The 25,857-nt window shown below is 40.2% G+C and overlaps 1 protein-coding gene across 1 annotated transcript in view; it reads right to left on the bottom strand.

The window, feature by feature from the left end:
* The window catches only part of MACROD2 (mono-ADP ribosylhydrolase 2), a 905,314-nt gene that overhangs the window by 34,694 nt on the left and 844,763 nt on the right, over window positions 1-25,857 (bottom strand). Inside the window, exons 12-16 of the mRNA XM_075708098.1 lie at window positions 16,766-16,828; window positions 13,260-13,328; window positions 3,441-3,518; window positions 2,738-2,812; window positions 2,016-2,114 (exon numbers count right to left, since the gene is read on the bottom strand). Coding sequence (XP_075564213.1) covers window positions 2,016-2,114; window positions 2,738-2,812; window positions 3,441-3,518; window positions 13,260-13,328; window positions 16,766-16,828 — 384 coding nt within the window. The remainder of the gene's footprint in view (window positions 1-2,015; window positions 2,115-2,737; window positions 2,813-3,440; window positions 3,519-13,259; window positions 13,329-16,765; window positions 16,829-25,857) is intronic.

The raw sequence follows: 25,857 nt of genomic DNA, 5'->3' as shown, positions 1-25,857 counted from the left end.
AAATAATGTTACATATTAAATCTGTTTTATGCCAGGTAACCTCTTTCCATTAAGACCAGTCTCTCTTTGGGGAATATATCTTATTTTATCAGCCTGAACTTCAGCTGATTTTCTGTTTTTACCTCTCTGTCCAGATCCACCTTGCTTTGTGGCGAACTTTCAAAACTGATGTGGTAGAGTACGCACCCACCAGAACTGGAAGCATCTAGCAAGACAAGCTTTGAGGGTGCTCTACATGTTCTTATACCCGTAAGAATGAAACAAAGCAAGGGGAAAGCCTTAATTTCCTTCCCTTCTCAAAGCCCTGAAAAAGGGCCTATTTATTTTCCCTGACCCAAAGACAGTATGTTTGGAAGAGGCTAAACAGAATATCTATGCAGTTAGCTAAGTGCTGTTATCCTGCATGTAGACTCAACACATCATTTTCTCTTATCATGGAACTGACCAAAAGCTCACTTAAATCAATGAGAGTCCTTCTGTGAACTTCAACAAGCTTTGGATTAGATGAATCTTGTACAGGAGCAATACCGGAGCCCCCAGGTAGGAACACGTTCCAAAATGTTTGGAAAGAACTTTTTACTTACTTAGTACTTGAACCTTTTAAATCAGGGACAGAAAAAGGAAAAGTGCCAAGAACAACCCTTTTCTGACATTACCTTAATTTCCTTAATGTTGCATATTTTAATAGTAGGTAGAACAGATGGTGAAATATAATCTCTCCTCTGAGAACTAAATGACAGTGACTAGCTGTAGGGGACACTAAAGTATTAAGGAGAAGGAAATGCACAAATAACGAAAGTACATTTTGTCCAACTTGCTTTTGATGAGGCATAAAATAAAATGTAAATAATTTCTATTAGGAGGAAATTAACATAATGACTTTGGTATTTGCAATCAGAGTGAGCTTGTATTATATAACCTAGATTTGCAACTGAGCTAGCTCAATACCATTTACCTGGATTTGAAGTAAGGATTATATAAATTCTATTTTCACCATCAGTAATAAAGCACAAACCCGATACCATTAACATGACTGATAATAAAGAGATGTGATTAGTCTCAACTTGGATAGGCAATAAAAAAAAAAAAAAAATAAGGACAGGAAATGTTGTTTAGCTGTTTATGAACAAAGAGGTTCTATTAACCTGGGTTTGCAGTGAAGAAAAGTGTCAATATTGCTAACACAGGTTTGGAATTAAGTTGGTGTCAATGTAGCTGGGAAAATGAATTCATAATTAGGACAACAACGTTAGTATTGACCTGAATTTTCAATAAAAATCATGTCTGTGTTTTAATTTGGAACTGTAAAATTCATCCCTGTGCTCTACAAATGACCATATAATTATTAACTTGCAGTTACTTTACAATTAGAGAATTATTTACATAATATGTTATTTTTTAAATAACCATGTGCCAGTTACAAATGGTGGGCTGAACGCAGGGTTCCCAGAAGCGTCCAACACTTAAAATTAAACTTTTATATTTCTTTGCAAAAGCATTCCTAAGGACTTGAATACTCCCAGAAAAAAATTACTGCTTCAGCAAGACTCTGTGTTCCTGCTCCAAATATTGAGGGTTTTTTATTAGAATTACTAGTTTTAGTTAATTACTAGTTAAATCTCTATTAATGACCTCACAAATAATTATCATACCCATTTATTGTAAATACTCTCAACACTTCTAGTGAATGTGATCAAGAGGGTACTTAAATGGACATAAATTGGTTGTTTAATCAGCCTTATGCATTTTAATGCAGAAAAACCAACAATGAGAAGAGTATTTATTTTAAAGTCACTTTAGAACCTGAGTGTGCACGTTTTTGCACTTATTTTCCTATGTAAATGTAAGTCCAATGTATCAAAACAACACTCAAGGGTAGGCCAAAAAAGGATTTTTCTTAGAAAAAAAACCCCAAAACGCTTTTATGTGCTCTTTCCAGGTTTCCTCACAATAGAAAAGGAGAACATGAGCCCAGCAGCATTCTCTGTCTCTACCTATTTTATAAGTTGCCTCACCTCCTTCTTCTTCTTCTTTTCCTCCTTCTTCTTTTTCCTCTGCACCATGAATCAAAGGTATCTCAACTTCTGTTGTGTCTTCTTGGTTCAACAATGGCTCTGAATAAATTCGATAAAAAGAAGATGAACTGTAAGGCTTTTCAGAACGGACATAAAAGGATTAACATACTAGAGAGATTACCATTAAAAACACAGGCAGAGGAAAAGGATCCTTTTCCCCAAGAGTACAGATACAAAAGCTGTCTCAGGGAAATCCAGGGGGCTGTATTTGAGAGCAAGGCCTTGATCCTCCAAGATGCTGAGCTTTCTGGGATTTAGCACAAAACCCCACGTGCCTAGCTCCAAGCATGGGCCTTCACCGGGACTCATCGCAAGCCCAGACACACACGTACTCAAGTGTTTTGCTGGACTGGGGACAGAGCATTCAGTGCTCTGAACGCATAAGGCTGAAGTGCTTGTCATCAGGAATAAGAAATGCAGTGTTCAGTTCTTTCTGTAACAGTTGCAGTCATTAAAAAGTCAGCTTTTATCACCAACAATCCATAGATAGTCCCCTGCTCAGAGTTGAATTTAGAGTTACCATAAGAAGATCCGGCTCCACAGATTTAGCTTAGTAGGTATGGAGAAAGAAAGGGAACTTAAACACTACTGTTAATATCCGAGCGATAATTAGTGGTTTTGCCTGTTAATCGTGCTCTTTGGTTTCAAGGCATGTGCAGTACCTTCTATTTCCATGCAGGAGCTTTGGGAATCTGCCCCAGTTTTCATCTCCTCCTCTGCAGAAACAGCCTGTTGTCCTGTTACCATGACAAATTGAAAATGACATCAGCACCATGGCTGCATGCAGGCAACGGCAAGTTCATCAAAACAGGACACGAACCGAACATATAGCACAGTCCTTTTCAGCCAAGTACTGCTTCTTTTCTATTAAATGAACAATGTTGGAATTATTTTATATATGAAAGTATCACTTAACAAACTCTAAGCATTACGTACATTAAATGGCTGGTCCAAACTGACCCTGATTCAACTTTTTTCTTTTTCTTCTTTTGTAGCTCAGCCTTGACACACTGAGTCTCATAGGAGCTGTTGCAAAGCACTCGCACTTGACAGTCGACTTAGCAGAAGGAACAGAATCACCCCACAGGCTTTTAAACAACAACAACAACAAAGGACAATAATAACAATGCGATGCACCCAGGATCAATACGGTTAAACCCACATATTTGGACACGTGTGCCTTTTCCAGCAACACCAGAGATTACTGAACCACAACTGGTTGGCACACAACCTCTACTAGCCGACAGTGTTTTCTTAAGGCAGCAGAGGTCAGGCTGAAAACCACTGGATGCTGAAACTGGAAGAACTAAGGTTCCCAACTGGTTCGTTATCTCTGTCTTAAAGAATTTTGATACAAAACTTTACCTTTGGCTGGATCTTGTTCACAACCCACAGGATGCGCTGGGTCACTCTCCTGTGCGCCTTTGGAGTCTTTCAGGGAGTCTGAGGAAACAGCAAACAAACAAACAAATCCTGCAGTGTTTTTCATGCTGGAAAAGTCTGGTAGTTACTTCAGACACAGGTAGCCCTTAGGTGCTAGCTTCATATCTGGCATTCTGATACGCTGACAGATTTTCTATCTGTTTAACTACAGACTTACATACTACAAAAGTATACACACGGGTTTCAATTATTCAAATTGATTTCAAAATCTGTACACTTACTGAGCAGTTTTTTGCCTGCAAGTACAAACCTGAAACAAGGAGCTGGCAAGAAAGGATGCGCAAGAATAAGCCGCAGCACTACTGAGAATTTTATTTCTAATGAACAGAGTGGCACAAAGCTACGAGAAACAGCACGAACTACCTACTTGATAAATAAAGTGATTTCTGATTTATTTAGAACAATGCCAGCACCTTTCATGGTTGGACTTCTACAAGGTTGACAAACATTAAGTCCTATAAATCCCAGTGCAAATCCTAACCTCATTTCTCTTGATGACAGAACTTCCAAGGTAATTATCATGGCTAAGACTGCTTTTCCTTTTGGGGGAGACCAGCAAAATGAACTGCCCAAAGCCATACCCTGAACCAGTGGCAGAGTGAGGTTTAAATTAGATGATATAAGTCCATTTGCTATGCTATCTGCAGTCTTCATAAACACAGGGCATTATTTTGTATTGTCAAATGACATTTTCTGACAACAGCCACTCCTTAGTTTTTGCATGGGGATGGAGAAATGCATCATTCCACCGCAGTCAGGAAATCACAGCAACACAGCCACGCATTTTAGCTCTGGTCACCCGCATAACACACAGCTTTCACTGGACAGAGAGCTCTCTTGGAGCCTTGTTAAAAACAACAGCTGATCTAACCAAACATTTCTGCAAACCACAGGGGTAAGTACACTTGAGGTCATAGCAGTGGTAACAGATAATCACTATTGGTGTTCCAGAGTGAAACACTTTCTAAAATGCTGCTAGATGGAAAGCTTAAGTGACAGTGCCAAAAGATCTATGGTGCATGATAATAAATTACGCTATGACAGTCTTGTTACGGCTCTGCTTCTGGAAGGCCCCTTTCCACAATATAGCCGAGCAAATCTTACAATATACCAAAGGATGTCTCTGTAAAACCCTGTTCCTGAAACTTACCACGAATAATCTCTGATGGATAAGTGAGAAAGCTGGGTTGTTAACATCTGATCCAAACTTAATAATCTGTAGAAAAGGTATGCACTGAAAGTGTGTGGCTTTAATTAACTGCAAATAATCCCCCAAGGCAAATATTTAATTACCTGCACAGCTTCTTACTTCTTTCATGGCATGACAATAAGTTTATAAATCCAAGTTTGAAAGCAGAATATCTCACTGATGTACAATTTGCTAAAATTTGCCCTTGCTGCGCTTTTTTTCACCCTACTGTGGACTTAAAACGCTACTCGCTGCTATCACTGCTATCAGCTGGGCCACTGCGCTGGCCTTTCACGCTAGGATGCCACACTGTGCTATGAGTTACAAGGGGTTATCCTATCAGCCTGAATCAGAGCAAAAATAAATAAGAATTTCATCAAATTCCAAGTTTAATCAAAAAATGAGTTGAAGGACCTCTTGGTATAAGTGGGAATGGAACTAAAAATCTGTAGGGAATTTTTCAAGCAAACTTTAAACCCATTGAGTGAAATTCTGGCTTTGCTGAAGTTTTTGACAAAGCTTTCAGGATATCAAACAAGCCAAGATTTGTATCACCTGTAGCCCCATACCCTAAATTAATATAATCTTTTTCTGTATGATTTAGTTGCATGTTTGTAAAAGGAACTGTACTGACAAAGCTGGAATCAGAAGTCCTCTGCCTTAAGTACCGTGCAGCCAGGGCGTAAACACAGCCCTTCAAACAGCCAAAAGTGATGATAAAGTGTTATATTACCTGCTACGGGTGGGAGATGCACACGGCTCTGTCCCATCAGACCCTTAGAGCTATCTTATCCAACACCTATTGCACATCACTTGATACTCCCAGACCTGTGCCTTTAATCTCAGTTCACGGGTGCCACCTTTTCTCCTAGAATGAGGAATGACTCCAATTTCATGCAAAAATCAATCCCCAGCATCAGAGGAACAATTACACACTTTGGTCAATAACAACAAATGGACTTTAAGGAGCCCCGTGCTCGGCTGATGTATGTGCCCCATCAGGCTGCTGCTTGTCGCGGAGCACCGCATAGCTTATGGCAAACTACGGTTATTGCACAGGGTGGGGAGCTGTCGCTACTCCCACCCTTTGGCACAGCTGGCAGTTTGACCCCGCAGCTGTGCCGAGTGCCAGCGTTAGGCACCGCAGCTGGAGACCACCTACGCTATGTGGCATATCTTCACACATAGCTGGCTCTGCACCGTTTATTCTTACGGGATTGTAATTTTCTGGTAAACTTTCATTTGGGTCATGAACAGTTTTCTAATTGTTCCAGGGTTCAAGAAAGCAATTTTAAAATTCCACAGGATTCCAAATTATCCCAGGCAATATGCAATGACAATTTTGCACAAGTTATTTTTTGTAAAGTGTGTTTCTGAAAAGAGCAGAACATGGAGAGGAGTTACTGCCTAGCTGTAAGAGTCTGTGGCTCTTATTTCAGCAGAAGAAATCAGTTTTTGCATTAGTATGTAGATTCTGAGTTTCAAAATCTTTAAGGTCAAGACCATACCAAAGATTTCTTTTTTTCAAATGCAAATATTAGATCAAATATTCAAGCCAATAGGTCCAAAGGCAGATTTACTTTTAGGATTAACAAGAATAAAATAAAGCAAAGGAATAAACCCAGGTTTATGAAGAAAATCTGAGCCAAGCAAGAGTAAAAATGTAAGACCAAATGCACCACTCAATAAAAGCTGTTCCAAAATTGGATATGAGGCAAGAGTGCCACCTCCATTTCAGTTGGCAAGCAGTGGTGGGAATCCCACAAATGCTCATGATATACTACTTTCTGCGTGCAATTTTTCAGTAGGGTAGTGGTATCCCTTGGGCTCAGCTGGTCCTCTGTGCTTTCTTAGCCCTTTGGAGTCTTATGCAACGGGGCATAAGCCAGTATCATAGTCCTAAACAATTCCATGGTCTACGAAAGCTCTGGCCCTCCCTAAAGCCTTTGTTCATCTCTAATTGGCTAGGGAACTAACTCTGATTTTTAAAATGGCATAAAGCAGTGTTAGTCTTCTCCTAACACTGCTACTTATCTGTTAAGTCGTACCAGACAATCCAAGTCAGGATATTATTTCGCAGCACAGTACACTTAGTTTTTTGATAACACACGCTGGGCACTATTTACCTTGGGTAACTGCAAATTGGGACTGTAGGGGTTAACATTCCTCCAGGCAGGACTGAAAATAGTCAGTGTTTCTGATACTACACTGGAGCACAGTTCTTAATGTCATCATTGATCACACATGAATGAACCAAACGTGACATTTAATGACATAAATGAACCAAAGATAGGCCACTTTTATCTACTACACATCAAGCCTTGAAGCGCTCATTGAAGTCGGAGCATCCCTTAGTTCCTTCAAACCTGCTTTTACTTGGTTGCTGCAGTGACAGTGTCCACATCAGGAGCGTTTGGCTCTGCACCCCTCCACTGTATTGAAACAGCTGTCTCATGGGGCTGCACGGCTGAATGCACCTGGGAATTAGCCCCAGCCTTTCACAACCCGTGAAGAAAATATTTGGTCTTTAAGGAAGCTGATCAGAATACTCCCCAAGTATTCCTGTTCCAATATATCAACTGCGTGTTGAATTCAGCTCCAAGAAAATGGTCTAGCTTGCAATAAACCTCCAATCCTACCCTTCCTGCCAATAATCAGACACTATTTTGTCTAAATACTGCATAAAACCCCGTGCTTTTCCACGTCTTTTTTTTTTTTCTTTGACTGTATAAAGCAATGCCGCTGAAACAGGATTTTGCAAATGCTAAGGAAGAGGAGAAATAGTAAGATCTGAATGTTAAGTGGTTTTAATGATCTTTTAAAATTCACTTCCCCAGCTACTCTCTGTATGGCTTATTTACTGAGTCGTTTCTAATGTGCAACACACCTGGGTCCTGCATACAGCATAGATAAATCACCATGTTTTAGGGAGCTGTGAGAAGATTAAAGAGGGAAAAAGCTGGTCATTATGAAAGAAACAGGTTCAGTGCATTTTATTTTTTAAGCATGATACTGTGAAAAATGACTGGAATATTTCCAGAGTGAAAGAAATCAAGCGGGCGTCTAAAATTACAGGTAATGGTGTGCATGGAGGCTGCCACATGATTAGGGTATTCTTTTGCCTCATAAACTGGGGAAAATGTGTTAAAATGAAGTACTATAAAATGGTGATTTATAAGAAGTTAGGGAGATATTCTTGAGCTTTGACTTTAAAATGTTATTTTTATATCCACCAAGATTTCATTTTAATCTATCTTTATGACAGATTAGATTTATTGGAGCCCAAGTTTATACGGCTTGGTAAAACAGACCTTTTTAGGTGCAACAACCTGTAGAGGTATTTTTGCAAGTGTCTGGGTAATAGACCAGGCAGTTCATCTCCACAGGTGGGGTCCACTGAGTAATGCTCCCACCCGCTCGTGCTTCGAGCTGACAGAAGGGCATCTCCTCTAACCTCACCTTCTGTCCACAAAAGAAGTTTCAGGCACAGCTGGTACGATAACTGTGGGCATCCTGCTGCTGCTGCTGTCAGGGGCAGGGCCTGCTGTACAGGGCACTGGGAAAGGAAAAAGCTGAGAAAATCCTGGCCGCCTCAGTTAGACCCTTCCCAGGAGAAGATCATAGAATCATAGAATCGTTTAGGTTGGAAAAGACCTTTAAGATCATCCAGTCCAACCATTAACCTAACATTACCAAGTCCACTCTAAACCAATCAAGGGCAGACTAGACTAAACCATGTCCCGAAGTGCCACATCTACCTGTTTTTTGAACGCTTCCAGGGATGGTGACTCCACCACCTCTCTGGGCAGCCTGTTCCAATGCTTGACTACCCTTTCCGTGAAGAAATTTTTCCTAAGATGCTGCACAGCTGAAGGTAAGGGTTGAGGGGGGCGGAAATGGAAGGAGTAGGTCCTTGCATCGGACTGACAGGAGCGCAGCTGGATGGCTCCAGGTCAACTAGTATTTAAAAATAAGCAGGATCTAAATAAACCAGCTAAGTAGATTAGTGTCAGCTGTTGCAGCTGCCTGTACTGGCGAAGGGTAGAGCAGAAATACCTCTTGAGTAGTTTATGGTCTGGACCCTGTCTGGATGCACTATACTACAGATAGGTCAGATTAAAAGGAAAAGTGAATAACCCGCATTATGCACAGCTTGAAGTAACCCTTATGGAGGATATTAGGAGAATACACACTTGGTTGGATGGTGATGGTTATGTACCTGGTTTAAAAAAACCCCAAACCACACCATTTAGCTTGTGTTAGCCAATATGCTTTCATAGAAATCGTTCTAACCAAGGGAGAGAAAAATGTTATCACTCTAGCTGGCATGCAGAGCCACAGCTATGGTTGGGGTTGTTGAAATTCTTCCTTTAAAAAGGTTCTTTTTCAGTTACCTATAATTGAAATTTTTCAGGCTGAAATTTTCCAGGTCTAATCATAGCCCAAGGGTGAAGTAAAAACATTTCATTGGTAGCTGCTGAGCACTCAGCACTTCTGAAAATCAGGTCATTCATTTAGATGTCTTAATATATACTTAAGAGCTGATTTTAAACACCTCTTTTTGAACATATTAGCGTTTCAGTCAATCTTTTTCACCCACTTATCAATGTCTAATTTAGGTCGATTTGCACAGCTCCCCTGCATTTGAAATGCTCTAGCTTTCAGTTTATCCTTTCTCAATCATTTATGTCTTTAGGACATCAAGATTCTTCCATGGTGAGAACTACAGCTGGCCAAACAGGAATTTTATATCCATTATGTTTTACAGGCAGGATACTTACAGGCTTCTGGGTTGCACAAAGTGAGTTTTTAGGGCTAACCCCTAGCCAAGGCATATACCTAATTCTGTTTCTGACAACATAAGCCCTCTAGCTGACTGAATCTGACTCCATTTCAGAGAATGTAGAAAAATAGTCACTCCCTTTATAAATGGCACTCCCACAAGAGCACAGACTTTGGTGAACACCTGGAAATAATTAATCGCTACTTTATTTTTTAAATTAATTAGCATATGATTTAATTTAGTTGACCTTCAAATGAAAATTCAGTTCTTATTAAGTGCTAATGAATTAAAATCAGTGTATTGTGCACAGAAACTTTGTCATGATTGCATAATGGGGAGTTCATTCTTCACCTGTACTAAATCCAGTTCCTTTTTTCATTTTTCTACCAGAAAGCCCTATCATTAAATCAGGTTAAATAGTAATTGGTAGGACAGGTAACTGAGACGAAGATGCAGAACACTCTCTCACACTCACAAATATATGTGCACACACACATACATCACGGGTTCAAACCAAGCCACAGCTATATACAATATGGTCCACTTATGATTTAAAATGAGTTTGTAGTCCCAGCACAATCTCATATGGACAGGCATACTAGACTGAGTGCAGCCTGTCTGATACGTGTTTTATCTGCTGCATAAACATTAATGACTTTAATCACTTTGTTCTGCCCTTACACTTCATAAAGGGAAGCACCTCTAACTTGAAATACGCTGTGTATAAAGGATCTACTTCCATATGCACAGTAATGAAGTGCTACGAAGGTGCTGCCTGGAGATGTCAGCTCTCCCCCCAAGAGCTAATAGTTAGGCATGCAAGTTTTCAAGGGTAAAACTGCAACATTTCTTTCCGGTATTTCCAGACAGTGGAAATAGAAACTTGGCACACACTGGAATAAGAGGATACCTCCACAGCATAACATCAAACATCTTGATATTCTTGGAATATGACTGTTCTGCCTTTTTTTTTTTTTTTTTTCTTGAGGACAGACAGAGCACTCAAAAAATTCAGTCTGCTCAAAGGCCACATGCAAACTGGGCCCATGCGGACTTTTTTTTCTGGACAGTGTCTCTTCTATGGTGAATAACAGGAGACATATACTTTCACATTAATATGAAATTTGTAATCTCACAGTTGGTTTTCATTTTAATCAGAGCCCCTCAAAACATGACTCCTGCACTGTTCCATGCACTTGTCATGAAACATCCCCTTTCATGTTCCCATCCTTCCCCTTTCCTTTAAAAAAAAATGATAAAGACAACTCAAGTAAGACAAAAATGCTAGAACTTCATGGTAGGAGAGATGCATGTGCTCTGTTTTGAATATCACCACATTTGAGAGCAATAAATAACTATTTCAATGTGTTTGCTATATTCTAATCCCAGAAATATGAGAAAAAATAAGCAGAAAACCTACTAGTCAACTCTAATTGGAGTCAAAATACTTGTTTCGGTGCACTCACCAGAACTGACATTTGAAAGACTGCTATACTTCCATAGTAGGCTTGGAAACCTCCTATTCTGAGTGGTTTAAACTATGCATTTTGGGAATATGCAGCCTAGACTTATTTGCCACAAATCTTCTTTCACAGTAATTAGGTGGAATGACTGGAAAAACATAATTTCTTTAAATGCTTTACATCCAGTTCATTTAGTTGAAGATAAACTACAGAAATGAGTATGTTCCAGAACCTGGCAGGTTTTAGCTGTGTTAACTCAGTGGGCAAACAATTTGAAGGCTGAAATTTATTTTGGGAGCAGCAGGTGTTTTCAGAAATGCCAGGATTTTGTAAAAGTGCCATTTCCCAAGCGGTAGCAAGTTTTTTTGTAACTAGTATTCATTTTAAAACACCCCAGAAATCTAAAATCTGAAAAGTTGAAAATCTACGAATGGAAATAAGGATTAAAACCATGGCCTGGTGGACACAACGGCTTCATTGTTCAAAATTCTTGGTTACATTTAAAAAACTAGCAAGCAAATCCCAAAACATGTTCTTTTGCCCCACCATTCCTTTTTTCTACTTGTACGACTTTACAAACAAAATACATGGAGGAGAGTCTGTCTTGCTCCTTTTTCCCTACAAGGTGTTTTTTGTCGTACTTTTGAGGCAAGGCAGGACATCAAAGAGGAACCACTCTTTGGATTTCTCAGGGCACTATCTCTTCTGTTAACCTTTCAAGAGAAGAGGGGAAAACGCTATATTCTAAGCATATTATAGGAAAAGTGAGACATACAAGCACCGAGATGGCCACTTTCCTGAGAAGAGACAACTAATACAATGGGTCAAAAAACTGGAGCGGTTACACGTTGAGATGGTCACTGAAAAGCCTATCAGAAAAGACACCGGCTTCATAGTCAGGAACAAGCACTCAAAGCAACACCAAAATGTTGGAATCTCTAGTAAGACTGCAGACAGCAAAAAAAAAATCCAAACCCAAAGCCTCACCGTGACCCTCACATTATGAAACATAAAAAACATATCTGATGGGGGATCTTATAGATACAGTATACATAAACAGGTCAAATGTCAGCCAAAAAAGAGAAATGAATGACAGGCAATCACCAGCTATGCTGAGTCTGAATCTGTCACTATTTTGCCTTGCCACGACCTTAATCTGTGAAGATATCAAAAGCAAAAGCCAGTGCTCCAGCAAGGGTTTGCGGCTTTTTTTTCCCTGCAGGATCAATCATTCAGTTAAGAGAGCACTTAAATCAACCTGCACAAGGCTTTGAACTCATAATCAGGTAAGTATGTGGGCTCTCTAGCACGTGTCTTTGGAAGAAAAGGGCAAGATCTCACACCCCGTCACACTTATCTAGAAAAATGAGAGGAGAGTCAAGCAGCGACACTGAATTAAACATTAAATCTTTTAAAATAAATAAGTTAATGGATGTTAATAATTATGTTATCTCAGTAAAATGCATTAAAATTTTCTATTAGTCTTTCTTGAAGGCTGTACTGATGGACTGTATTTATTATAGATAGCATAACTCCTGTTTTGAATTACCAGTAGCGAACATTTTATAAATCACCCAGGCTTTTTCCTGACGTATCCCCACAAAAATGCCAAAAACCATAGACCGGCGCAAGCAATTAATAGCATGATATCATAAGATTATCAAAAACGGTACATCTGTGCACTGGTTCCTATCTGTAAACCAGAAACTCCACAGGAAAAAATCTCAGCTTGAAACATTTAAATTAGATCATCTCTCTCTCTTGTTTCCTAAACTCCCTGTCATTTGGCCCTGTGACACTTTTAAATATTTATCACAAACTAAATGATCTGAGTGCCCAGCACAGTCTGCACAAGATAAACATTACTTTCTCCCTCCCAATTATGACTTCATCTCCTCCTGTCTCCTCTTGATGTGTTTATAGCTATTGTGTTTTTCTTTTTCCCCATCAGGAGAGCTCTGAATAGGGAGCCAATATTGCCGAGATAGATGTGCATGCTTAACTTTACGCCTGTGAGTCACCCCAGCGAGCCCAAGCTTTGGGCTTATTTCTGATATGTCATGTATGATATTTTAGTATTACCTCTATAACAAGGGGACTTAGGAATTCACGGCACCTCTCCTACCAGCACAACAGCTGGTGCCAAGTACTTCATTACAAAGACTTTTGTATATGAGAATCCAAGCATTTACCTATTTCTGTATTGTTTAACTGTGATTTTGGCAATTTCCAGACAAAGGAAAATAAGGCTTTATGAAATGTCCTCTTGGGACTGGATATTTTGAAACACAATTTACAATCTGTACCTTTATCCTCACTCAGCTCTGTTTCTTCTGAAGATGATAGGCTGGCTACAGCTGAAGGTTTCATCTCATCTGTAAGAACCAAGGAAATGAAAGAGAAGTTATTCATTAGATTGCAAACTGATGAACCACTTTACTGAAAAAAAGTGTTATGCTGTATTGAGGCAAGATACTAGACCTGAATTTGATTTACTGGGCTTCCACCCATTCACTGGCCATTACTAGTCTGATTGTCTTCCCTAAGCCAGGGATAAACTTACATTACAATACTGCCAGATCAAGTCTGTATTTCAATTTCTCATAATACAGAGAGAGGAACAGCTATCAGTTTCACGGGTAGGCTGGTGTTGCTATTTGCTTTGAGATTCCTTTTTTAATTTAATCCATCTATTTTGAGAAAAAAACAATTAAGCTATTCTTAACTTTAATCATGTCCATGAATCCCATTGGAATCAAAATGATTACATGCAAATGCTTTCCTGAAAATAGAAGCTTTCATGAGTCAGGCCTGAAATTTAGCAAGTCCCTGAAAATCTGCAGCTTGGAGTTTTTCAATGGTAGAACATGCAGGTAAAACTATCGTAGTTAATAGATAAAACTAGTACCTGAATTTAATAGAATTTTTTATCTTTCACTGTTGTTTTTCTTGGCAATTTTTATAGTTCTAAAACCTTTATTAGCCTTTGTTTTCATTTCTAGCCTTTCATTTCTTTCAAAAGGCTTGCCTCTGATGATTCTGGCAAAATTTTTTTCCTAATATAGTCATTGAGTATTTTTAACTAGCTTGAAAGAAGAGCTCTGAACCACCTGCCATTTTGGTTTTCCGTGTGTTAACTGTGAAGTTCACTGACGACAGACTGGAGGCCAGACCTTAAAAAAACCACACAGGAATAGCTGAAAAAATTCAGGCCAGTCTTTATACACTATAACTGGCTTTTTCACTACTGTATAATAAGAATATATAAATCTTTATGTAATGGACTGGGTAAGAATACAGTGTCTCTTTTTTTCTCCTGCATTTTCTTTTGCAATATTCTAAATATACGATTTGTGATTTGCCACACTCAGATGAAGGTTATGCCTTTTGGTTTAGAAAATACAAATAAGATCTTTAACATTTGACGGGAATGCTCCTTACAGCGATCTTCACAGTGATGATTAGAAATGTCTTAGGCATACAACCGCGTATTCTTAGGAAATCCGGTCATTTCCTACTGCCAAGAAAGGGCACAGAAGCAGCAATCTAAACGTTCCTGATGATGTTTTGTCTCCACAATGAGTAGAGTGGAAAGCAGCAGCAGCAACTCATTAGCTGAATGTAACTAACTCGAGGTAATTGTACACCTCTCTGTTCTTGTCACTATGTGAACTCATGGGGCTAAATGTTAAGCCAAATAATTTTTTCCTGTAACACTGTGTGCCTGTGGCCGAGGAGGTGATTCATGGACTATGCGTAGGCACAACGCTATCTTTAGGCATGTACCTAAAACACGTTCCTGAAGTATGACATTTTCTGGATCTAGGACTTAAAATGTCTGGATCTTTTCTTTGACGCTCTTCATGAGAGTAACAAAACATGACTACCAATACGAGATAGCAAAAGAATGTACATCATGGCTCTGATAAACCAGCTCTGACAGCTCGTAACATAACAAGTCATAATGACGGTTTTGGGAAAAACACAATGCATTTAAGACACCTCCAGTAGCAAAGTAATAATTTAGAGAGGTACGTATTCCTTAGTTCTCTTGGGAAAAGTGAAATGTATCTCATTCAATCGAACTGTTTTGCAAATCAAAATACCAGGGAACTACACATCTCGTCAGAGTGAATATAGCTGACAAGCACAATGGGCTGTATTTGGCATCTGTAGACAGCAGTATAACCGGGTTTAACAGGAACCTCTGCAGTTTGAGCTAGGAGCTCCTAGCAGTACTAGCTCTTAGGCAAGCTAGCAGCAAGGCAGTACTTGGGACCGTTAAAAGCTCAATATTGCTCAGGCAAAGGTATGCCCCTGCCTACTCAGAGATTCAAAACAGAGTCTAGATTCAGACAGAGCAACTCACTCCTCCCTTCTCCCTGGTCCCTTTCTCCTGTTTAAAATATGACTAGCATAAAAGTGAAAAACCCAGGAAAGGAAACGTGATTGTCCTCCAGCACTTACAAAATACCCCTGCATGCTTATCTTGGGGAGGATAAAGGGCCTAGGTCCAAAGTTTGATGATGTCCATGGGAATCTTTTTTGTTCTGTAATACTGTGTGCCTTTGGCTTCACCTCCCACTGCCTGCCCCGCGCGAGGACATACAGAAGAGGTGATAAAGAGGACATGAAACATAGAAGGACTTCAAGCACTTGCGGACAGCATCAGCTGTTAACACCTAATTGCAGAAGCCTGACCTGTGGAGTGCAGGGAGAAACACTGCACTTCCACAAGCACAGTGCCCAGTGCATAGGACAAAAAGAAGGACCCTCATCAAATGAAATCCTCATACGGAAACAGCCACAATGCAGAAAGCAAACCAGGTAAGTCAAGAATCTAGGCCTTCTAAATTTTTTTGCTGCATTTACTGGCTGGCCTTCTTCAGCTCAATCTTCCACATATTGAAAACAATCTTCAATTCTGATTAAAAAAAAAAAAAGAGAAAAATTCTGAAGAAAACTGTTTCATGCTCTCTGGATTGAATACGTGTAGGCAACATCCTGCACTACAATGAGAAAAAAAACAACCAAACAAGAAAAGCATTGTGGTACATGTAATACTACACTAAAAGAAATCCTTAAGAAATAAGGGGATTTACAGAAATTTTGATTGTCACTTCAGCTCTTTTGATATCCGATTAATTCTAGTTGTCTTTTCCATTGAACAGAGTCGGGTAGGATGAAAAATACAACCAGAAACAGAAAAAAAAAAAAGAAAATCTATTGTGAACACAGAGTGACATTGTATTTTAAAATATTGAACTCAGTATAATTTATAAGCATGCCATCTGCAAAACCCACTGCTCGTGAACTCTGACATTCATTCGCAGTACATGCAATATCTTTCTGTATGGATTTAAATCTTCATAACCCCTGAGACTTGTGTAGACAATTTATTAAAACTTGAAAATACCCTTTAAAATCTTCAAGAAGTACAGTTTTCATCAAAAGAAGCCTGCTTCCTCTTCCTCCAAATTTCCTTTTCCCCCATTTCTATTCCATGCAGAAGGCTACTCTGTTGTAGACAGAGGGAAAATTATTTCTTTCTAGTTAGAGGATTAGCTAGAGGTAGTCCACCTTAAAGGGAGAATGTAGAGCTGGTAAGCTAAAGGGGGAAGTCTGCATTCCTGCATTGCAATACATTCATTCATAATGAATGGAGTTTCGGTCTCTAATGGGAGAATTGCTCAAGACCTGAGCTAATCTGGTGAAAATGTACAAACACTCTCCATCAATAGCATTGACTAAGGTTATTGTTCACCAAGGTGGATAAAACCTAAGAAAGTCCTTTAAGGAACTCGGCACAAACCTGCTTCTCGGCTCTGGGCCTCAGTTTCTTCGGGGTTTTGCTTCTCCTCTGTGCCGTTACCACCTATCAAGAAAAACGCATAAAAATTATTTATGATATATCTTTTTATTGGTAACAACAGCAGCAATATTAATTGTAACCAATTCAGCACAAACTGCTAATTTACGGCAAGGCGCTGTGATAAAAGGGGAGAGATACAAAGGTAAACCAAAAAAACCTGTGAATGTAACCAGTTACATTTAAAACAGTCACATTTTCACATCTCAAGCAGAGGAAGCGGGGTTAGATTAAAGATTTTATCTCAATAGGCACACTGGAAATATCTGTATAACAAATAAAGACATGTTTCCCTAAACACTGTCTGCAATAGATGAAATTGTTGCTTGATCTCAGTCTATGTATTTTATAAAGATTTTTTTCTAGGATTATTTTCCTCTAGTAACATTTCCACAAGATCCTTGAAGTGGCTGTGTTTCTGACTTGCAGAACCTACTTTAATGCCTATGGAAGGTAAGAATAGGAGGGGGAGAACCACCCAAATTTTATTTTAAAGCAAAAGGCACAATGCCACTTCACATAAAGTATAAAAATGCATCACAAATGACTGCCAAGAAGAGAGCAAAATAAACCAAAGTAAGATGGCTAGGATTGAATGCATTTTTCCCCTTTTTACATTCACATTCATTCCCAATTTTCTCCACTACTTTGCTTTCGCATTCATTATCCATTTTCTTCCCTCCAGCTCCCTTTCGGAAGGAAGGTAACAAACAGCAAATTACCAACTAGAAAAGTAATACCCTGGGGAATGTCTATGGGCACGAGATCAAGCTCTCTTAACCTTTGCTCGGCCTGATTAGAAATATATTAGGAAGTCTGTATTTTCAACGATGGAGAAGGCTCTTCTAGCTTCATAATAATATTAGAGTGCAGCATGCTGGATCAGATGCGATGGCTACGCTCCCTCTTTTCCAGCATGGCGAGATAGACGGTGAGAACAGCTGAGTACCAGTCTTAATGAGGCATTTGAAAAACTGACTGCTGAGCATATATACTGGGAGAAAGGAAATTCATTCCCAGGCCTGTAAATGGCTTGATAATGATACACATATTTTTTGCTGTGATCTTTTCTGGCTCCTGGGTTTTTCTGATTACAGCTTCTCTAAAGCAACACGGTTAAAGTTCCTCGCGCCACCACCTTGCTTTTACTTAACACATGGAGTCTGTTGAAGAGAACAGCAGTAGCCCGAATGCAATTAGGTGGATGGAAGAAAAACAGAGAAAGCGCGTGTTTTTCAGAAGCAAATGTACATCTGGTGGCACGCTGAATTCAGCTAATATTTAAAGGCTGAGGTATGACGCTCTCCCTCTTTCCAGCAGGCAATACATCCTGGCATCCAGCAGATGGGACTAGCGGAGAAGTATTTCCAGGCTGACCCTGCAGAGAGCTGCTCTCAGGAAGACAGGAGATGGAGCAGGATTTTGAGAGCCCACCTGAGCAGGGAGAGGTGGGCAGGGAGCAGCTGATGGCCATCAGCGGGGACTCAGGCCTCCTGCCTGCTTGGTAACTCTTTGTACCGATTTTAACCAGCCTTAATGTATGACTAGCTGTAGTGATTTCTTAGCACATTAGCGAGCTCTAACCTGTAAAAAATTGCATTACATGGATGACCAAAATGGCTTGATAAAACCAGCTGGGTTTTTCCTTGCCCCGCTTGAAATCAAAAAGTATTCTCTTCAAAATCAGTGTTCTGCCTTTCCACACACAATAGGAGGACTGCACACAAAATAGAAAGTCAGCTGTACTAGAAGATAAACTTTCTCTCCCCCTCCCCTCTTCTTCTAAAACATGGGCTTGGGACTTCGCAAGCTTTGCAGCAAGCAATTAATAAATACGGAAAAAAAAAAAAAAAAAATCCTTTGCATCACCAAGATGTGTTTCAAAGGGATAAAGTCACCTAGCTCAGGAGCTGCAGAAAGGAATGGTATGTTCAAGACAGTCCTGTAACACAACAGTGCAGTGACACTTGAAAAATCTTTACCATTAGGTCAGATCCAAAGAGAATATTGCATCACTGCGAAACAAGTTGTGCCAAAGCATAAAGGATTTAATTATGGCCAAGTGCAACATGTTTTTCTTTGCACAGAAGGACTTTACATTCAGAAAAAGCAGGCCAGGCATAAATGGTAACTACCGATATATCACTGATAATAATTTCGGCAATTACGTTACTGCATTCGCAATGTAAACTACATTTCCGGACGACACTTGTTTCTACATCCTTGTTTCTACATTATAACAAGTATGACTACAACCAGTAGTTATTTGGCTAAACCCAGGTATTTCAAGGATTCATTCATGCTTATTGCCAAGGGACTACATCTCTTGTTAAAGTCACATACTCAGAGCAAACTTAAAACTACAAAAGAATGTTTAAATGATCATCTGGTTCATCAGATTATCAGATAAAGCAGAAATTCATCAGTACGTTTTGTCAACCCTAAGTCTATTATTTCACTGGAGATTCACTGTTTAAAACTGGTATAATAGAACGATAATTACAGCACTATATATTGAATTCTCAACATGTTTTCCATCTAACACTTCATTTTGTTCCTTTAGAAAGAAAAATGTAAAAGACTTTAAGCAGAAGCTTCACCTCTTGTACCCCGACCCAGTCCAACAGACTGACTGGATTGTGACATGAAAATTAATCTCAATCAGCATATTGAAAGTACGTGTTGTGCATGTGAAGTGACTTTGATAGAATTAGAGAAAAGGAAACGCTAAAAAATGACGAGTGGACAAGCGATCCTCAAGTAAACGACTTGCAGAAGGAAGGGTTAAGCTCTGCTTGGCCTGGGGAATCTTTTCATCTCAGGAGAAAGGGAGGAAGCAGGGTACGAATACAGCGATAAGAAAGCAAACTATCGGGTGGAGAAGTGACTAATCCCAAAGCGTCTGACAGAGTTTTTTCCGTTTTTTAAAAACCCTTCTAATGAGCCTCTCACCAAGTGCCTTCTACTGGTGAAGAGTATTTCTGAAACTATTGCTCTCCATTGGAGCTGGGTGCAGAGCAAATGGAAGGGCTTTAAGCAGCACATGCTCAAGGCAAGGAGCTGAAAATATATTTTACAAGAGTAGTAAGCCAGTTTTTCACCATATTTTTATTCACCCCTGGCTCTCCTTTTCTCCAGGCAGAAAAGCCAGATCCAGTGCAATTCCTTTGAGTCTTCCCCATTACATTATTAATAATAAAAATGTCTTTTCCACTGGATGGCTTCTACAGTATCTGCCATCCTTCTCTTTCCACTACTGCAGCAACTGGCGATTGCATTTCCTTTAGGTGAAAGCTGTCCTCACAGTATCTGCTTTTCTATTATGCTAGTAATTGAACAGCAATCTGTCACTCACTCCAAAGCAGATAGAAAAAGTGGCGAATGACATGTCGTGTCATTTTAGGCCAGCAAATGTAAATGATTTTGAGCCACATCAAAAGACAAATGGGAACATCTGTTTCTTTTCCCCGGCATGGCAGTCAGTTGAAAAAACAGGAGTTTGAGAATTACAGTAGCACCGTACAAACAAAATAAGCACATCAGACACTAAAATACCTACTCCTTGCTATGTATTTTGCTTTCCCTTGCCAAACTGACTACTGCCTGATCAGAGCTTGCTCTCTCCTTTTGGCCTTTTTCTTTGAGATCAGCAAGAAAATTCCCCCCAAATGATATATACCCTCATTTATATTTGGTAGAAAACAGGCTAAACAGTGATCAATCAGCACACTCAGCAAGCTGGCAGAGCAAGCGGCACTTCTAACTAAACTAGAAAACCGGATACTCTGCGAGTGCCTGCCCACTTTATGTTAAGGAGAGGTATTTAGCATGCACAGTGATATGCCAGCTGCAGTAGCAGCCCCAAAACGAAGCAATGATATGATAAATAATAAACTGGCAGTCAGATGGGAGAGGGCTGGGACAAGATCCCTATGAAAGTTCAGAGGACAAACTCTCAGCAGCAGCACCAGAGTGGGTTTCACTATTCTTCCCATTTTCTCCAAGACCCTTGGAGGCATGTGGCTTTTTACATCTTTCACTGTTCTTGCGACAAGCGTGGCAAGTCAAAAATATTAATAGCCTGCTGGCCTCTTGGCTCTTCCCATTTCAGAGCTGAATCAGTGCCAGGTTCACTCATACATCTACTCCTCTTCAGCAGTAACTTTCTTCACAAGCAGTCAGTAATGTACTTAGAGCTGAGGCTAAAGTCAGTATCTCAAAAACTGGTACAAAAAAGACATTTTTCCAGAAGAAAACAGAATTGCAGATAACATATTTTTTAGTTAAAGGAAGAAATTCTGCATAACCGGTACAAACCAGTCCACTTCTACCTCTCCAACATAGATGTTATTAATAATAACATTGTTTTCACTACTGAGAAGGCTGTACGTGTACCACAGAATCACAGAATGCTTTGGGTTGGAAGGGACCTTTAGAGGTCATCTAGTCCAAACCCCTGCAGTGAGCAGGGACAGCTTTAACTCTATCAGGTTGCTCAGAGCCCCATCCAACCTGACCTTCACCACCACACCGGTGCTTCACCACCCTCATTGTAAAAAATTTCTTTCTTATATCCAGCCTAAATCTATTCTTCTTTAGTTTAAATCCATTACTCCTTGTCCTGTCACAACAGGCCTTGCCAAAAAGATTGTCCCCATCCTTCCTATAGGCCCCCTTTAAGCACTAAAAGGCCACAATAAGGTCTCCCTGCAGCCTTCTCTTCTCTAGGCTGAACAACCCCAACTCTCTCAGCCTGTCCCTCACAGGAGAGGTGCTCCAGCCCTCGGATCATTTTTGTGACCCTCCTCTGGACCTGCTCCAACAGCTCCATGTCCTTCTTGTGCTGAGGGCCCCAGAGCTGGACGCAGTGCTCCAGGTGAGGTCTCACCAGAGCAGAGTAGAGGGGCAGAATCCCCTCCCTCGACCTGCTGGCCACGCTGCTTTTGATGCAGCCCAGGATTCGGCTGGCTTTCTGGGCTATGAGTGTACGTTGTCATCTCACATGCAGCTTTTCATCCACCAGTACCCCCAAGTCCTTCTCTGCAGGGCTGCTCTCAATCCCTTCATCCCCCAGCCTGTATTGATACCAGGGGTTGCCCCGTCCCAGGTGCAGGACCCTGTACATGGCCTTGTTGAACCTCATGAGGTTCACACAGGCCCACCTCTCCAGCTTGTCCAGGTCCCTTTGGATGACATCTCATCCTTCTGATGTGTCAGCCGCACCACTCAGCTTGGTGTCATCTGGAAACTTGCTGAGGGTGCCCTCAATCCCACTGTCTATGTCATTGATGAAGATGTTAAACAGCACTGGTCCCAGTACGGACCCCTGGGGGACTCCACTTGTCACTGGTCTCCATGTGGACATCGAGCCGTTGACCACTACCCTCTGGATGCGACCATCCAGCCAATTCCTTATCCACCAAACAGTTCACCCATCAAATCTGTATCTCTCCAATTTAGAGAGAAGGATGTTGTATTGCCCATAGTGTGTCAACAGTCAGAGTAAGGTTCGTTCAAACAACCTTCTCCTTCTTGGAGTAGTAATAAAAGAGACAGAGAGCCAACACCTCAGGCTCACATCTTGTTTGCCACTCTCATGTATCTGTGTACATACCACATCCTCGAGCTCCAGGTTTGACCCTGTTACATCCCTGCATGGCTCTTGCGATGCAAGTCTGGGTGCATCCTCTGGATCTCTGGGTGGCCAGCGACCATGCATCTCTCCTGCAGTCTGGCCTGCGAATCTCTCTCAAGCTGGGACATGCTTCTATGACAAATGCAAATACAAACCAAGAACTGGCAGATAAAGGATGCCAGTTTTGAATTATCTTTTTTACAGCACAAAAATATTGCCACGGTAATCATACTAATGATACGAAGGTCCTTCTAGGATAACAGGGAAACTAATTAATGAGAAAATTAAAAATATAGGCCTTGATCTTACAGCTGTTACATTCTACGCACATGAGTAGATATGCTGACTTCAGTGAAACTCCTAAAGTGTGAGAAGAAAGCACATGTATATCCATATATACACTCAAGATTGTACAGCCTGAAACAATTTTGAGACTATTCCAGTGACAAAATTACATCAGACATAAAACAAGAAGCACATACACACAAAGGCCATTATTGTAGAACTACAAATGCATTAAAATGAATCATTAGGGTGGTGGCCTGAGGTTACTGAACATTTTCAGTTTGCATTTTAATTTCTTTTAATTAAATTATGATTTAGGTCAATTTTAATCACTACTTGTATATAACCCCTTTGGGGTAAATTTTAAGAAGGGTTAGTAAAGAGTTATCTGCAGTAATTGTTTAACGGAGTTATGAGACTTCTTCCCTCTGTGCTGCTTCAACAATTTACCTCACTGCAGACGCAGACCTGAATAAGCTGCTGTCAATGCACCCAGCCTAGCGACGTTGTCAGTGTAATAAATAACAGGTTTTCATTTTCATGCAGCATTTTGTCAAGAATTGTCGAGGAGTGTGGGAAAAGAATGAGAAAACTGTAGCTCGTGCGGATTATCTCAGAGGTTAAAAATAACACTATTGTATTTGCCTATTTAACGTCCTGAGAAATATAGGAGCCTAATCTAAAGCCCACTGAAGTCACTAGCATGTTCCCCTTGACTCACTCCTCTATGGATCACAACTTGACTTCATTATACCTTTCCTGGCTAGGGAAGAACCAGGGGACAACAGCTACAGCATCAAATTAGGTGCTTGGAAGACATGAGCACTCGAGTTTGTACCAACACACTTCATACATAACATTGCTGAAAATGTTGTGCTAGGCTGGTTTTTCACTGGGTGTAATTCTTCTCTCTGACATACAGCATGACTCAGATTTTGCAATACAGGTGCCTGGCAAGAGACATCTAAAATTTCATTGCCAAAGCAGCTGATCATCACTACTTCTGATAATCTGCAACTGTGACTGTTCAAAACAAATGAAAGCATACATCCCCTGGAAGCTTGAGCTCTCCAACATAACCAGAATATGGACATCATACCCTAGATATCATACGCAGCCTGTACAGAGGACAAAGATACAATTGGCATTTTGATGCAAAAAATACACACACTGTGCTGCACAAGTATTATCATTGTTATCATAGTACACAAAAGTGGACAGAAATTGCTCACATGAGTTGATACATGTTGAAGAGCAGGCTGAGGCAGAGCTCAGAGCAGAATGGAGGAGCTCTGACTCCTAGCCCTACAGGCAGTCCTACGTAAGAGGCAGAGAAAGAAAGGGACCCCATACGTGAAGGTGCACAATACAATCACAAATTTTATCGTTACTATTCATTCACACTTTCCCAGTGTGCCTAAGAGACTAGGTAACTGCACACCGTTAAGGACTGTGGCACAGCTTCTTTTCCAAGCCACAGTCAAAAGAAAACATGAGGCCTATTTCAATTTTTTTGCATAAGGGTCACAGAATCATGTGCTGTGGCAATGTAACAAAATGAAGAAATGTACAGAGAAGCCCCACAGAAGTTCACACTTGTCAAAACCAGTATAAAATGTGAACCAAAACATGCACTATTTTGCATCAATATTTCAGAATTAAGGGACTAGCCCTGTCTTCTGCACTGGACCTGAACAATCACGATGGTTTACTGTTATTCACATCTTGGTTAGAAATGAGCAATGAATTCCTTCCTTGACAGATGAGTCCCCTGCAGGTATGCTGGTTTGTCACTGTGTATAATTCTCCTCTGACAACATTGCATTAGTCACTTTAGTAACTTAGTATTTTGCACCTTAGCTCATCTCAGGAGAAAGATAATCTCCTCTGAAGCATCTAGCATGAAAACAGGAATTGCAACTATTTGCCTGGTACAGTTTACACACATGTACACTTGGCTGCTAAAAGAAACCTGAATGGGTAAATGGTCAACACAACAGGACTACACATCACCAAATAAGCTCCGTTTTCAAAGTTGTCTTGTGTAGACACTGCACGGCAATTTAATGAAACAGTAGAAGCCACTTCAGCAATGAAAAGAATCGTCTAAGAAGGGTTTGCTCAGAGAGAAAATACAAATAAAAATACAGATGAAGTCCTGTTTTCCCCCTCGGCTAAGTAGAAGGTAATCACCTGATATTCTGAGAGCCGTAATCAGTCAAGACAGATGGTGGACTTCAAAACAGAAGTGAAAAAAGAAGCTATCAACCAAAGTGGATAAGGGTTAATAGCATCACTTTAAATATAACCAATCTGCACTAAGGTGAAACATTTCACAGACATGTTTGATACACATGCTTCCCAGGGCATTTCTTCTGTAGTACTTTATCTTAATTTAAAATTTTATTTAAGAATTTGGTTTGGTGGCAAAAAGAATACAGTAACTTCTAAGCTATCTCAATAAGAAGTAGCACTTCTAAGGCTGAATAAGAGAGTGTGTGTTTTTGAAGTATAATTATGTGTCTAGATGTTCATTTTTAGTAGATTATGAGTGGAGGAGAAATTTACTGAAGAATATTACTGCCCTGTGGGATGCAAAGAAGAAATGTAGCTACAATTTCTCAAATGATAAAAGAACTGCTTGCTATAAACCAAGGAACATTTTAAAACTAATCAGAAGTCGAATCTAATTAATATTAATCCATACCTTAAAGAGAGAGACAATCAGGCCTGCATAGTATTAGAAGGCCCTTAGAAAAGACACCGTGAACGTTGCTGTGTAATGGCAACACACAGCAGCTGCTGCACACACTCCCCCCACCCCCAGGGAGGATTAAGCCCACCTCGGAGTAAAGCAGCACAAGCCAAGCACTGTTGACTTCTGTGGGCGTATACACTACATCCCCCTCTATGAAGCTAGGGAGTGAACAGAAAAGCTGCAAAATTCGTGGTGTATACCAGGAAGAACCAGGAAGGGGAAGCCTTACCTTAATCTCACAATTAAAGGACTAAGCCATAAAATGAGTCTTATTTTCTAGTCCCAAGACTATGCACTTTTTGTCATTGGACAAAAACTTTTTGGGAGAAAGGATGAGGAACCAGAGTATCTCCCTCT

The sequence above is a fragment of the Pelecanus crispus genome, chromosome 3, assembly GCF_030463565.1.
Source record: "Pelecanus crispus isolate bPelCri1 chromosome 3, bPelCri1.pri, whole genome shotgun sequence".
Taxonomy (NCBI): Eukaryota; Metazoa; Chordata; class Aves; order Pelecaniformes; family Pelecanidae; genus Pelecanus; species Pelecanus crispus.
The sequence above is the reverse complement of the archived record's forward strand: the minus strand, read 5'-3'. Positions and strand labels throughout refer to the sequence as shown.